This window comes from Ochotona princeps, chromosome 17 (genome assembly GCF_030435755.1).
Source record: "Ochotona princeps isolate mOchPri1 chromosome 17, mOchPri1.hap1, whole genome shotgun sequence".
Taxonomy (NCBI): domain Eukaryota; kingdom Metazoa; phylum Chordata; class Mammalia; order Lagomorpha; family Ochotonidae; genus Ochotona; species Ochotona princeps.
Window position 1 is genome coordinate 53,854,156 of NC_080848.1, and position 15,348 is coordinate 53,869,503.

At 56.3% G+C, this 15,348-nt stretch overlaps 1 protein-coding gene across 1 annotated transcript; it reads right to left on the reverse strand.

The window, feature by feature from the left end:
* Positions 1–530: 530 nt before the first annotated feature.
* ACAP1 (ArfGAP with coiled-coil, ankyrin repeat and PH domains 1) lies at positions 531–15,245 on the reverse strand. The gene is made up of 22 exons (XM_004594811.2): positions 14,750–15,245; positions 14,147–14,204; positions 7,352–7,471; positions 7,134–7,187; positions 6,956–7,014; positions 6,538–6,721; positions 6,393–6,437; positions 6,205–6,300; positions 6,050–6,124; positions 5,859–5,968; positions 4,591–4,642; positions 4,396–4,496; positions 3,757–3,880; positions 3,443–3,654; positions 2,962–3,031; positions 2,764–2,858; positions 2,505–2,674; positions 1,950–2,122; positions 1,516–1,625; positions 1,322–1,432; positions 969–1,018; positions 531–730 (listed from the first exon to the last, which is right to left on the reverse strand). The coding sequence occupies exons 1-22, from the start codon at positions 14,800–14,802 to the stop codon at positions 630–632; spliced, it is 2,223 nt and encodes a 740-aa protein (XP_004594868.2). The 5' UTR covers positions 14,803–15,245; the 3' UTR covers positions 531–629.
* Between the last annotated feature and the right edge of the window lie 103 nt (positions 15,246–15,348).

Below are 15,348 nucleotides of genomic sequence, written 5' to 3' on the forward strand. Positions count from 1 at the left end.
CTCGGTGCCGCTGGCCTCTCTCCGGACTGCAGCCGAGGTCCTCTCCGCCCCCAGGAAGTGGCCTAAGGGCAGCGGCCCAGGGCTCTTTAAGGCCCGGCCCCGCCCCCGGCGCCCCGCCTCCCGCCCCCGTGCCCGTCCCCGCCGGGCTGGAGGCGGGAGCCGCGAGAAGCCGGCGACCGGAGCGACGGGGCGGACGGGCTGGACCGGCCGGAGGCCCGAGCCGGTTGACTCAGGCGCGTCGGCCCGGATGCGGCCCCGCCAGGTGTGCCCGACCTCACGTCTGCGGCCTGGGCGGGCCGGGGCCGTCCATCCCGGCCCTTCGAGCCGACCGGCTCCCGAGGGAATTCCCGCGGGGGCGGGTGCTGAGCCGCCGGATTCCGGGGATGCCTGCTCCCCGCACCCCGTAAAGAAGGCCGGCCGGCCACGTCGTGGCCTGAGCTCCAGGGCCTCACCCCATCGCCGCTCGCAGCGGCCCCAACCCCCTCCCGGGCCCGCGGGTGGCACCCAATAAGCTCACTCCCAAGGCAGCGCCAAGAACCGATGCTTTAATGGGGCAGGGGCGGTGGGGAGCCGCAGCTGGGGGTGGGGAATGGGGCCCTGGAGGCCTTGGGCCGGGGTAGGGCAGGGGATCAGAGCGTGTGCAGGTCGTGACTCCGCCGGCTCAGCTTCTCCGGGTCATCTGACGCCATGAGAGAGAAGTCACGGAAGATGTCGAGATAGGTCTCATCTCCTGGAAGGGTTGGAGAAGGGCTGGGGAGACCACGCGGCTCTGCCTGCGGGCAGCCGGCACTGGGCTGGTCCAAACCTGCTCTTCAGGAGAGGGTAGGGGAAGCTCGTGCTCCCTCGTGCTGGGGAGGGGTTGGGGAACGTGGCCAATACAGATGTGGGTTGGAACCAAGTGTCAGGATCCACCAATGCAGGCAGTCACCAGGCAGGGGCGTGGGGCCTGGCCTGAGTGGATACTTTACCTGCCTGGCCCTGGGCGGCTTCGGCCTCTCTCATCTTTGCCAACCTTAGCCTGAAGGAGAGGGAATTCAGGAATGAAGAGCTTTCCTTCAGCCCCCCCACCCCAACTACCCATCCCTGGAGTTGGCGTTGTGTGGCATTCCTAGCGCATCAGAGATGTCTGCCCAAATGTGGCTCCCTGAATGCCAGCTGCCAGGATGAACTTCCTCAGATCCTGCTGGTCCCTGTTCCTGGTCCACCCCCCCCATGCTAGCATAGAGCATCCTTCCGGCTCTGGTCCCACCTGCGCCGGCCCCGCCCCAGTAAGTAGGCTAAGGTGGGCTAAACACTAGCCCTGCCCCTCAGGCGCTCTTACAGGGTGACGATGTCAGCATTGGCTGTTTCCATGGCGATGGTCAGTGGGTCTTTGCCTTCCAAGTCCCGGGCCCCCAGATCGGCCCCCCGTTTCAGGAACAGGCAGGCGAGCCTGAGGCAATAGACATGCTCAGAGGAGGCACTTGGGCCAGCTTGGCTGGGGAGCCTTCCTCTCCCAGGGGCTGCCATCCCTACCCAGTGTGGCCAAGTATGGTAGCGTGGTGGAGGGGGCCCCGGCCCGCACTGTCTGCTTGGTTCACACTGGCTCCGTTCTGCAGCAGGAACTCGCAGGCCAGAAGCGAATTCTGGATCAAGAAGTGGACAGGACAGGTTAATGGGTGTGTTTGTGTTAGGGGTAGATTCCGACATGTTTCAGGGGGTGGCGTCGACTCAGGGTGAGAGGGTGGGGTGTGGTAAGCAACTACATGTCAGACTTGACTTTAACTCAGCTGTCCAATCCAGAGCACACAGAGGTTAGTAACTTGTCCAGCCTGGACACCAGCTCAGGCTCTGCCTCCAAATCACACACTCTCAACTCCATCGTTGCCGATCTGGCCCCACAGGCAGGAGGGATGGGAGTAGTAGTGAGAGGAGCCGAAGGGTGACTGGGGGGTCTGCATGGCTCTTACAGCAGCTGTGGCCTGGATCAGGGGTGTCGCATTCTCGTGCCCCCCATTGACCCAGTTGACGTCCGCTCCATGGGCAAGGGCATCGGCCATGGTGGGAAGGGATGGAGGGTGGCCGGCGGCTCGGAACAGCAAGGCACCCGGGTGTAGGCTTCCCAGGTCATCAGAGGGGGGCTCTGTAAGGGGGAGTGAGCTCTGAGTCTCGAGAGGACCCTCTTCACAGGTTCTCCCTCTGTGCTGTGATGGGAGAGGCAGGATTGTGGAAGGGCAATGGGTGTGGGCAGGCCAAAGTGCGCGCGTGCCTTGGTGCACGGCCAGCATGACTCAGTGCGTCCTGGCCCAGGCCCCTGGCTGGTTGGGTGTCACAGGTGAGACAACCGGCCACACTCCCATCCCCGGCTTGCTCATGCTGCTCCACGCTGCATCCCATTCTCAGTGCCCCTCCCCACTGTGACCCCTGAAACCGCAGTCTGGTGTCCCCCACCACACACACAGAGGTCCTGGCACCATGTAGAGCGCACAGCAGGTGCTCAATGCTTGCCGGCCAGCCCTATTTACCTGGCTTGGATCTGAAACTCCCTGACTGGGGCCTGATGAGAGGCTTTGGGGGTACAGGAGGATGTCCCCTGGGGGTTCCCCGGCTGACCCTTCGTCCTCGGATCTCAGGAAGCTTGGTCAGGAACTTCTTTTCCACATATTTGGCGTGAATCCAGGCTTCCTTCTCCTGCCTGGAGGGGGAAGAGAGGACGGGGCGGCGTGCTCACTCCCACCCTATGCTCTCCCTCCTCTCCCACTGTGGAGGTGAGCTCCTCCTCACCGGGAGCAGCTGGGCCCTGGCTTCTTCACGGCCATGGCCTCCACACGGGCCTCATAGATCTGGTTGATGACCACGTTTCCCAGCTCACACATGAGCTGCAGGCGGCCGAGACAGAGAGGCAGACGGAGAGGGGCTAGGGGTTCAGTATTCCCAGAGAGGAGGGCCACCCACTTCCACCCTTGCATTAGCCCAGGCTACCTTCACCAGTTCCGGTTCCCAGGAATCCAGAGTCAGAGACCGGACTTTGGAGAAATGAACCCCGAGGCTCCTGGGGGGCAAGAGGGGACAGCGTCAGGCCCTCCTGGCTCAGAGGCAAGGGCTGCCTGGGGGCCACGCAGGGATGCTGTGGCCCTGGCACCTCCACCCAAGTATGCCTAGTCCCCGCCCTCCCCCTACTCTCCTGTGTCTCATATTAAGGCCCTAAACCACCCCCTTCCCTCAGGACACTCTGGCATGGACAACTCTCTCCCTCCTTTCAGCAGACCACCAACCAGGATGGCCAGGGCCTCAGGGTCACACCACCTCCATCTCCTCGGCTCCCCTACCCCCACCCCAGTGCTTCCAACCAAGCGGATCAACTACTCTGAGTGTCTCCTGCCTCTGGCCACACCAGGACACTGAGGCACTGGGCCACCTGGGTCTCCCTCAGGCCCTCCCACGTGGGGCCCAGGGCAGTAACCTGTGGATGCCGGAGCACTGGATGCAGAGGGTGACGCCAAGGTTGATGCTGGCCCACTCAGGGGCTGGTTCCCGGCAGTCGCAGCACTGGGCGTTGCCATCCACGCTCTGCACCTGGGCCGCCACCTGCCCTACTCCTCCAGGCTCCCTTCCTCTGGCTGTCCCGCCAGAGCCCAGGGTGGCAGCAGAGCCCATGGCCAGGTATCCTGAACCCTAGTGGGGGGGGCAGACAAAAAGAAAACTCACACAGGCAGGGTGAAGGGGTGGCCCCAGTTCCCAGGGTGAGCTGGCTCTGCCTCCCCCAAAGGAGGTTACCTGGCCTGGCCCCCTGGGGCTGTCTTCCAAGCGAGCCTGGCTGAAGGCGGAGGCGATGCTGCTCTGCACAGCGCTGACCCACAACTGCAGCAGGCGCTCCGAGTCGGCCTGGAGGAGGCAGGACCTGAGGGGGAGAGGCCAGTGGGGGACGGAGAGAAGGCTGGCGGAGTGAAATGCAGACATCCCCTGCCCCCACTGCACTACAGCAGGACTTCTGAACTTGAGCTTTTCTACGGTGCAGTGGCACACCCATCCAGCCACGCAGGGTTTGGCCTTCAGCATGGTATTCAATCAATTACCTGATCACTTTCAGCTTACTTGGAGGTAGGAGATAGCACCTAGATGTGGGCCAAGCTGTGATGCCCCAGTCCAGCGTACTGAATGTATTTCTGGCTTCAGGCATTTTCACCTGATGCTGGGTTTATCAAGGCAGAGCCTCAGAGCAAACAGAGAAGTACTGTCCTCCTCCATATCCCCTCTTCACCTTCTCTCCCCCAGGGTCTCCTGGGGCAGCCGATGAGGGCTGAAGGATGGAAGCTATGTGTGTGTTGGGGGCGTTGGAAGCACCACTGTGACCAGCTGTGCCTTGCTGGGTGGTAAATATTTCGACATCATGGGACACCATGGGCCAGCACTCACTTGCTAGTGGATACCACTTCAAAGCAAAACCGCCTCTCGGAGTCTGGGCAGAGCTTCACGGTGCAGAGTCGGAGGTCGTCCACCACCACAGTCACTGGGTCCTGGCAGGAGCAGGTGACCAGGGACAGGTGTCCAGCCATGGGCAAGGGCTGGGCCTCCCAGAGTGGCAGTCAGCTGGTACCCGGGTCTACCCACCTTATACTTCTTCTGGTAAACCAGCTGGTTGCTCTGAATGGTGAACCAGCGTCTGTAGGGGACAGAAACAGGTTGTGGACCCAGAAGCCTCAGGGTGAGGCCTGGGACAGGGCGGGGGAAGCAGAGGAAAGGCTGGGCCCTTCTCCCCTTAAGAGATTTGCAGAGGAGAGAGAGATCTGGGCTGACCGTCCCATGAGACATTCCAGAGAAGGGGAGATGGCTGTGCAGAGTGGGGTTCAGCTGCTTTATTTAAGAGGACAATTCTCCAGCAGATGGCAGTAAAATGCCTTTTGTAACTGAAGGAATCTGTTGGTGAGGGAGGACTGCTGTGGTACTGAGAGTTAAGTGATACAGCATCCCATATGGGTTCTGTGTTCCAGCTGCTCGGCTTCCCATTCAGCTCCCTGCTAAGAGCCTGGAAAAAGCAGCTAAAGACGGCCCCAGTGTTTAGGCCCCTGACACATATGTGGGAGACCTGGAAGAAGCTCCAGGCTCTGGCTTCCGTCTGGCCTAGCCCCAGCAATTGCAGCCATGTGGGGAATGAATTAGCAAACGGAAGAACTCCATCTCTGTCTCCCTCTCTCTGTAACTCTGCCTTTCAAATAAAGAAATCTTGAAAACAAAGGCGTCTACTGCTGCCATTTTCTCTCTTACACGGCCAGGGACAACGCAACAACAGCACTAGTTGGCTGCCAGGTGAATTTAGGCATCCACCTCGCTGGGCCGAGGGATGCCCAGGGAGCTGGACGTGTGCTCTGAGGTGGCCTGTGGAGATCCACGGCCTGATCAGAACAGTGGCCGCAGTTTGGAGGGGTTTCACTGCCCCAAGACTCCACAGGAGTTAGCTATGGTCATGGGATGGGAAGGAATCCAGTCAGAATGTGTCAGCGCTCAACCACAAACCCGAGGAGTTCCCCATGCCCCTCAGACTGGACCCCAGGTCCCTACAAAAGCCAACAAGGTTCTACAACGATGCATATCCCCAACAGCTCGGTTTCTTCCTCCTTCCCTCTATCCAGGTTGTGCTGGCACCCTCTTTAGCCTAGAACATTCTCCAATCACCTTCGAGCCTTTGCTCAAAGCCAGCTTCCCAGGACCCACCATTACCCGGCTTTGCCAGCCCCTTGCTTGCTTACTCTCCACACATTACACACAGCCGGCCTTGGCACCAGGTTTCCTGTCTGTCCTGACTGAGGGCCTTTGGTCTGCTCTGCCTCGCTGAGCGTACTGTCGCCTGGGTGCACCAGACCGCAGCGGCCCCTCCTCACCTGCTCCAGGTCTTGAACGCGTTGCTGGCACGTTTGAAGAGATGTCCTTCCATGACCAAGCCACCAAGCCCCTGCTTCAGGCTCGGCTCTGGCTCCTCCCCACCCAGCTCCTGCGGGGACGCAGAGGTGACAGGATGACTGAAGTGGACCATGGACAAGCCAGCGGGGCTCTGGGCCTTGCCCACTCTCACCTTCTGTTTCAACAGCACGTGCCGCTGTTCCATGTCCCTCCGCTCTCGTGCTGAATTCAAGACCAGCTGGTGCAACTGGGCAGAGAGGGGGTGTCTCAGACGCCTGTGTCTGCTCCAGCCTCCCTCCAGCACCTGCCATCCCCCATAGGTCCCACCTGTGCACCCAGTTCTTTGCGATACTGCGCCAGCCGGCTCAGCTCCTCATGGCCCTGCTGGAAATGGGTGGCCTGGGCTTCCACCAAACGCAGCACCTGCAGGACAAGGGGGACAGGGAAAAGGCTTCCCTCCCTCCGTCCACCTTGCCCTCTCTGTCCACCTTGCTATGGCCACTACCACAACTCACAAATTCCATGATGTCAAACTTCCTCTTGTCTTCAATCACATTGATCTGAGGGTCCAAAAAGACCTCAGCTTCAGTCTTGAAATCAAGGCACCCCCCACCCCCTAGCCTCACTGGGCACCCTGGGATGACAGGTTGGGGCAAGCACCTGCAGAGCATAATCCAATGCCCGTCCCTGGTACCCAGCTCGAGCAGTTCTCAGAGCTGCCCCCGCCTCTTCAGCCTCCTGGGCCCGGCGCCTGGGCACCTCCGCGTTGTGGATCAGGGCTGCCTCCAGGCTCTCAGCCCCTCGCCAAAAGTCTCGCCTAGCCTCCCGGAAACCACGAAGACCTCTGAGGGTGGTGGTGGGGAACACCTGGCATCACGAGGTGCCTACCTGTTACCCGCCCCAGCCAGGAATGCCCAGGATGAGCCTGCTCTGTCCGGTGGGACATGCAAGGGGTTCCCTGGAAGAACAGGGCCCTAGGACACTCCCCGACCCCATCCCCATGCCACAACTCTTATTCAGGGAGGTCAGCTGGTGACAGCAAGAGGGCTGAAGGAAAATAAGCCCCCTCCCCTCTCACTCCTTGACCAGGGTCTGGATTTGCTGCTGTAGCGTGTGCTGAGTGGCATCCAAAAGCTCCTGGGGAAAGCAGAATTTTCAGGTGAAGGTAAGGACCACACACATAGCTTGGCCCTGACCTCCGCCTTCTACCTGCCTCGCCCCCGACCTCTGCATAGCTCCTTGCTTCCCCTACTCACTGCATGGCTGTCCAGTTTGTGGCTCAGGCTCACAGTGAATTTGTCCAGGCACTCCTGGGCAAAAGGAGAGATGGAGAAAGCACCAGGTATGGGGTGGCAAATCCCTTCATTCCAGAACCCCTTCCTACAGGGTGGTCAGGCTGGGTGGCGGCTTCTCATCCCTGCTCCTAGCCTCCCCCTCTCCCCTCCTCCACCCTGGGAACAGCCCTTCCACATACCGCCATCATGGGCTCCGGTGGGCCCAGGCGGGCCAAGTCACAAATGCCAGCAATGAAGGCCCGGCCAGAAGCGAGGTATTGACGCCCACTCTCCAGGAGCCCAGTGCCCAGCTTGAGAAGCTGGGAGAGAACAAGGCCAAGCAGCAGGTGTGATGTCAATAACTCCCATGGTCCCCTCTCGCCCAGGGTCCTACCCCTCCTTCCAGACCTTGCCTGCCTCACTTCCAGCAGGGCCCAACGCTCTCCACTCCTCACCCATACCTCATCTGTTCCCATCTCTGCCACTTGGCCACTGCTGCCCACTCCTCCCAGCTTGTCTCTAAGACCACTGTCAGCTCAATCTCATAAGTCCTTCCTGTGTCTCTCCCTGGCCTGGCTGCCTGCCAAGACCCAGAGTGGCACCACCTCCTCTTGTCTGGCTACACATAGCGTCTGGAAATCTCTATGTGACGGATGTTCCATGTCTTCCTCAGCTTTACTGAGTAGGGTCACCCATTTTTTTTTTTTTTCGTGTGTCAAATTAAGGTACGTTAGGTATGCATGAGTTAACATGAGCATGATAAATGTCAAATAAAATAATGTTGGCCAGCAGAAAAAAAAAAAAAGGGTAAAAGGGGCCATCCAGTGTGTGTTCCAACAACATTCCCTGTACTCACTGGACCTCTAAGCCCCAGCGTCGGGGTCAAGGTAGGAGGCCAGGGTGTATTCCTGGAGTCTATCCTGTGTGGCCTCTTCAATGGACAGAGAGATCTGATAAACTGGGGGGCGGGGACGCATGAGGCTAGAAGCAGGTGGCTAAGCCAGGATGCAGCTTCCCGGCCCCTAGACCTCGTGACCGGCAGGGCTATGACACAGTGCCCCTGCAGTCACGTCTCACCAGACACAGCAACCATCCGAGGAGGTCCTGGACTCAGCAGGGAGGGGGCAGGAGCTCAGCAAGCCTGGGCTATGAGAGCTTCCCTGCGCTGCTGTTAAGCCCACAGGTATGTCTGGGGGCTTGTGGAAGCTTCCAGGAACCACAGACTTCTAGCGAAAGACGCGGTCAAGACGCTAAGCGAGAGGCAAGCTTCCGGTCAGTGGTAAGGCATACCCAACACACACTGTGTGGAGCCAGAGCGCTTGTTCCTCACCAACCCAGGCCCTGCTGTATGCAAGCCAGGAAATTTCCTAAGGTAGTGCTCCCATATGGCAGAGCAGTACTCAGCCAGACAAAGGAACTATGGACACATGCAACAACACAGAAAAGCTTCAGAAGCATTGTTCTCAGGTGTAGGGGCAGCCAATCCTTTGTGTGTGTGTGTGTGTGTGTGTGTTAAGGTTTATTTATTTTTATTGGAAAATCAGACAAAGATTTCCGTCCACTGTCTCATACCCCAGGTGGTTGCAATGGTTAGAATTGAGCTGATCCAAAGCCAGGAGCCAGGAGCCAGGAGCTTCTTCCAGGTCTCCCACACAAGTGCAGGTTCCTAAGACTTTGCGCTGCCCTTGACTGCTTTCCCAGGCTACAAGCAGGGAGCTGGATGGGAATGAAGCTGCCAGGACACAAACTGGCGCCCATATGGGATCCCAGCACGTGCAAGTTGAGGACTTTAGCCACTAGCCTACTGCACTGGCCCACGGCCAATTCTTTTAAAAAGATTATTTATTTGAGAGGCAGAGTGACAGAGACAGGGCGGTTGGGAAAACAGAGATGATGTCCATTGGCTGGTTCACACCCCAAATGGCCTCCACAGCTGGGGCTGGGTCAGACTGAAGTCAGAGACCTGGAACTCCATCCGGGTCTCCCCGTGGGTGGCAGGGGCCCACCTGGGGCTCACTTGGCATTACAAGTGGTGGCCTCACCAGCTATGTCACATAACACATTTAGGAGTGCCTGGTTCGAGTCCTGGCTCCTTTCCCTCTGATCGAGCTTCCTGTAAAGGTGCACTCTGGGAGGCAGCAGTGATTCAAGCCCTTGGGTCCCTGCCACCTGTAGAAGGAGTCCTGGCTTCAGCCTTGCCGAGCTGGCTGCTGTGGCCATTTGGGGAAGTGAACCCATAGATGAAAGATCTTTAGCTCTGTTTCTCTTGTCTTTCAAACAGAGTGAAAATAAATAAAAAGATAAATAAATAAATTAATTAATAGCCTTTTTGGAAGGCCACATACAGGGGCCAGTACAGCGCTTTAATAGGCTGGTCTTCTGTCTGTCAATGCCAGCAGTTCACATGGGCCGCCCTTCCAGGCAGCTCCCTGTTAATGACTTAGGAACGCGACAGAGGATGGCCCAAGTCCTTGGAGCCTTACACTCATGTGGGAGACCCCGAAGAAGCTCCTGGCTCTCAGCTTCAGACTGGCGCAGCACTGGCTGCTGCAGCCATTTAGGGAGTGAATCAGCAGATGGAAGATCTATCTCTCCCTCTCTGTGTAATTCTTATTTTCCAAGTAAAATCATATATTTTAAGAAAATATTTTAGAGGTCTCATACAACTTGATTCAATTTCTGCATTCTAGAAATGACAAAGCTATTGAGAAGGAACTGGTGGTCACCGTGGACTGTAGAAGGAGGAGGCATGACTGAGTTCCTCTGTGCTGATAGGAATTTTATATTTGTAGTACTAATGGTCACATATGTGGGAAAACACCATAGAATTCCACACAAAGGGGTCCAGCCTGGTAGCCTAGCAGCTAAAGTCCTCGCCTTGCATGCATTGGAATCCCATATGGGTGCCAGTTTGTATCCCGGCTACTCCACTTCCCATACAACTCCCTGCTTGTAGCCTGGAAGCAGTAGAGGATGGCCCAAAGCCATGGGACCTATAAAGGAGACTCAGGAGAAGCTCCTGGTTCCTGGCTTTGGATTGGCTCAGCTCTAGCCATTGTAGCCACTTGGGAGTAACCCAGCAAATGGAAGATCTTTCTGTCTCTCCTTCTCTGTAAATCTGACTTTCCAATAAAAATAAATCTAAAAGAATCTTGATTGAATTTGAACTGTAATACTGCACCAAGGTGGAGGAATCCACCAGGGGGGAGGGGCGTGGGGAGGGGTGGGGGGATTCCCAGAGCCTATGAAACTGTCACATAATGCATAATAATTAATAAAAAAAAGTAAAAAAAAAAATCTAAAAAAAAAATCCATACAGACATAACCAAACACACAGAGTATGTGTACTTTACTGTGGAGCGTACATACTGTGCAAATACTAATTTCCTGACTTGGGTAAAGCCCTAGAATTATGCAAAGATGTCTCCACTGGAGGAGCTGCGTGAGAGGCACAGAGAATCTTTGTCCTTATTCCTGCCAAGTCTATAAGGTACTCAAATTACAAAAATCATACAGGGCCCAACAACATGATTCATTTGGCTAATCCTCTCCCTGCAAGCTCCAGGATCCCATATGGGTGGCAGTTTATTGCCCTGGCTGCTCCACTTCCCATCTGGCTCCCTGCTTGTGGCCTGGGAAAAGCAATGGAGGATGACCCAAGGCCTTGGAACCCTGCACCTGCATGGGAGACCTGGAAGAGGCTTCTGGCTTCTGGCTTTGGACTGGCCCAGTTCCAGCTGTTGCAGCCATTTGAGAACTGAACCAGCAGCTGTAAGAGCTCTCTGTAAGTTTGCCTTTTTTTTTTAAGATCTATTTATTTTTATTTGAAAATCAGATATACAGAGAGGAGAGATTCACTCCCCAAGCGGCCACAACAGCTGGAGCTGAGCCGATCCGAAGCCAGGAGCCAGGAGCTTCTTCCAGGTCTCCCATATGGATGCAGGGTCCCAAAGCGTTGGGCCATCCTCAACTGCTTTCCCAGGGCACATGACGGGAGCTGGATGGGAAGTGGGACCACTGGGATTAGAACCGGCACTCATATGGGATCCTGGCACGTTCAAGGCAAGACTTTAACCACTACGCTATCGTGCTGGGCCCTGTAAATTTGCCTTTCAAATAAACAAATTAAAAAAAATTCTAAACAACCTAGAAGAGGTCCTTCTGCCACTTACATTCTAGTGGGTAAAAACATACAGAAAAACAAGCTGGGGAGGGGGAAGCTGCTGGGAGTTACCACAGTGGTTAAGCCACTGCCTAGAACACCCCTCCCACATCAGTGCCCGGTTCAAGTCCCAGCTCCTCCACTTCGAACCGAGGTCCCTGCTAACGGGAAACAGCAGATGGTGATTCAAGTAACTAGTTGGGGTCCTCCCACTCATGCATGATCCAGATGGAGCCCCAGGCCCTTGGCTTAAACCTGGCCAAGCTCCAGCTGTTATGGGCATTTGGGATGTGAGCCAGCAGATGGAAGACCTTTTTCTATCACTTTTTCTTTTTCTCGCTGTAAAATCTGCCTTTCAGGGCCCAGCGCAGTAGCCTAGCGGCTAAAGTCTTCACCTTGCATGCACCAGGATCCCATATGGACACCTGTTCATGTCCCAGAGGCCCCGCTTCCCATCCAGCTCCCTGCTTGTGGCCTGGGAGAGCAGTAGAGGATGGCTCAAAGCCTTGGGACCCTGCACCCACGTGGGAGACCCAGCATAAGCTCCTCACTCATGGTTTCTAACTGGCTTGGCTCCAGCTGTTGCAGCCACTTGGGGAATAAATCAGCAGATGGAAGATCTTCCTCTCTCCTACTCTCTGGACACCTGACTTTCTTTTTCTTTTTTTTTTTTTTTTAAGATTTATGTATTTTTTTTTTAAGATTTTATTATTATTGGAAAGCCGGATATACAGAGAGGAGGAGAGACAGAGAGAAAGATCTTCCATCCAATGATTCACTCCCCAAGTGAGCCGCAACGGGCCGGTTCTGTGCCGATCCGAAGCCGGGAACCAGGAACCTCTTCCAGGTCTCCCACGCGGGTGCAGTGTCCCAAAGCTTTGGGCCGTCCTCGACTGCTTTTCCAGGCCACAAGCAGGGAGCTGGATGGGAAGTGGAGCTGCCGGGATTAGAACCGGCACCAATATGGGATCCCGGGGCGTTCAAGGCGAGGACTTTAGCTGCCAGGCCACGCTGCCGGGCCCAAGATTTATGTATTTTTATTGGAAAGTCAGATATACAGAGAGGAGGAGAGACAGAGAGGAAGATCTTCCATCCAATGACTCACTCCCCAAGTGAGCACAGCGACCGGTTCTGTGCCGATCCGAAGCCAGGAACCAGGAACCTCTTCTGGGTCTCCCACGCGGGTGCAGGGTCCCAAAGCTTTGGGCCGTCCTCGACTGCTTTCCCAGACCACAAGCAGGGAGCAGGATGGGAAGTGGAGCTGCTGGGATTAGAACCAGTGTCCATATGGGATCCCGGCGCGTTCAAGGCGAGGACTTTAGCCGCCAGGCCACGCCGCCAGGCCCTGGATACCTGACTTTCCAATAAAAATAAATAAATCTTTAAAAAATAAATTAATCTGCCTTTCAAATAAAAAAATCTTTTAACAAATATATTTATTTGAAAGGTAGAGAGACAAGAGACCAAGAGTAAAAGAGAAAGAGGTCTTCCATCTACTGGTTCACTCCCCAATGATTTGCAAAGCTGAAGCTTCTTCCTGGGTTTCTCGTATGTGTGTAGGGCCCAAGGCTTTGGGTCATTCTCTCCTGCATTCCTAGGATATAAGCAGACAGGTAGATGAGAGTGGAGCTGCCAGGACACAAACCAGTGTGCATATGAGATGCCAGCCCTGAAGGCAGAGGATGAGCCTGTTACACCATCAAATATACATATATATATATGGTGTATTTTTATTGGAAAGGCGGATTTACAGAGGAGAAACAGCAAGATCTTCCATCTGTCAGTTCACTCTCCAAGTAGCCACAATGGCTGGAGCTGAGCCAATTTGAAGCCAGGAGCTTCTTCCATGTCTCCCGTGCAGGTGCAGGGTCTTAAAGCTTTGGGCTATCCTGTGCTGCTCTCAGGCCACAAGCAGGGAGCTGGTGGGGAGTGCAGCAGCCAAGACATGAGCTGGCACCCGTATGGGATGCTGGCACTTACAAGGCAGAGGATTAGCCAATGCAGCCATTGTGCTGAGCCCCTTCAAATACATTCTTTAAAGATTTATTTTACTTGAAAAGCAGGTTCATAGAGAGCAGAGACAAAGAGAAAGATATTCCATCTACTGGTTCACTATCTAAATAGCTGCAATGGCCAGAGCTGAGCTGACCGAAGCCAAGAACCAGGAGTTTTTTTAGGGTCTCCCACATGGGCGCAGGGTCCCAAGCCTTTGGGCTATCCTCTATTGCTTTTCCAGGCCATAAGCAAGGAGCTGGATGGGAAGTAGAGCAGCAGGGACACGAACCAGCACCCATACAGGCTGCTGGCACTACAGGGCGGAGGTCACCTATTGAGCCACGGCACTGGCCCCAAATAAAGAGCAGCTGGGAGGCAGGGAGAATGACAGATGCAGCACGGTGGGCAAGCACAGCTCACAGTCACACATCCTACATTGCGTGGAGAAGAGAGGCAGTGGTGGGTACTCAACAGAGAGAAGACAAACAGTGCTGGAAATGCTAGTTGGCTGACTTGACCAGGGTGCAGTGTTTACATGTGCTGACATGGTGCACTGTGTTTAAGAATTATTAAACAATAGCAGAGTGGGGTGGTGAGCGAGGGCCTTCCTGTCCTAGTGCCCAGGCTCTATGCAGGGGCTCTGCCAATATGGCAAGCAGCTTCAGGAGCTGAGCGTGGCCCCAGGGAGCCTTGCTTTCTTAGGGTCCTGGGCACCTCTCTGCTTCTTATCCACCCAACACGTTCGGCATTTAATACCCTAGAGCTGCTGCTCAGCTCCCCAGCTTCCCCCGCCCTCTCCTACTTGGCTCCCCCCGCCCCTTCAGGCCAGGTCAGTCACCTTTTCCAGGCGGGTCTCCAGCTCGGACACCTCGGCTTCCACCAGCTCAATGGAGGCTCTGGGAGAGGAGACATGGGGTCACGGACACAAAGCTAAGATCTGGAGCAGGGCCGACTGTTTGTCACATCATGATTACTGTGTGGGGTGGTGGGTACAGACTGAGAAAACTGCTAGGGCTGGGAGCCCCTCACCCTGCCCCTCTAGTCTGCCAAGTTAGGAGCAACTGTAGGGAGTAAGGCGTGCGGGTGCACAGCAGGAAGGGTAGAAGGAAGGTGGATGTGGCCAGGACAGGAAGTTGCTAACCGCCCCAGAGCAGGTGCTGGGGGAGGGGCAGGGGTCCTGGTGGGAGGGAGGAGGGGATGCCAGCCTGGAGGGGAGCTGAAGAGAGAGGCTGGAGAAGCTAGAGGGGGCTGACCAGGGGCAGAGAACATCGGAGAGCCGTAGCTTCAATCCACTTGGGCCCATGGCTCTCTTGTGCCTCAGAGGCCTGCACCATGTTGGGAGACCTGACCCAAAGAAAGTCATGTATGTCGCGAGGTATAGGGGGTGGGTGGGTGTTGGACTTGCCCTTTCTTGGGCCCCTTCAGACCTCCAGCCACTTACCGGAAGCGAGGTGAATCCTTGAGACACTCCTCGAAGTCCAGCTTGACCGTCATCTTGGTTCAGCTGCACTGGGAGCCCAGGAGACGGGCAGGTAGGGATGCCGGCCGAAGCCCTAGCCACCCCAGGAGGGGCAGTGAAGGCAGAAGAGGAGAGGGTCCTCTGCTGATGGGGCCTAGAGGTGCCTAAGGGAAAGGGGTGTCCTAGGAGGAGCTCTCTCCCCACACTTGCAGGCAGAGCTATTAGGGTGGGGCCTAGGAGGGGGGAGGGAACCCTAGATCAGAGAAGCCGCGGCCCCGCCCCAAGAGACTATGAGCTGTCACTTTCCTCCTGGCACCCTGGCCTCTTTCTGCTTCGGCGAGCCTGGGGCCTCATTTTGGTTCCGCAGAGCCTCTGTGACTGAGAAGCTGTGTGACCCTGGGCAGGCGCTGGGATCCCGCAGCTTGCTCATCAGGGAGATGGGAAGGATGCTGGAGAATGTATGGTTTACTCAGTCACAGACACTCCAGGCTGTTGCGTAAGCTGATACCCTGGGCTGCCCCCAGCCACCTTCCGTTCCCTGAGAGGGGCTGCACAGGCTTGGCCTGGCACCCCCAGTCACA

Coding starts and splice junctions, on each gene's coding strand:
- ACAP1 (XM_004594811.2), bottom strand. CDS start 14,802: ATGACGGTCAAGCTGGACTTCGAGGAGTGTCTCAAGGATTCACCTCGC. Junction 7,015..7,133: donor ACAAACTGGACAGCCATGCA/GTGAGTAGGGGA, acceptor TGCTTTCCCCAG/GAGCTTTTGGATGCCACTCA. Junction 2,859..2,961: donor GGGAACCGGAACTGGTGAAG/GTAGCCTGGGCT, acceptor GGCCGCCTGCAG/CTCATGTGTGAGCTGGGAAA.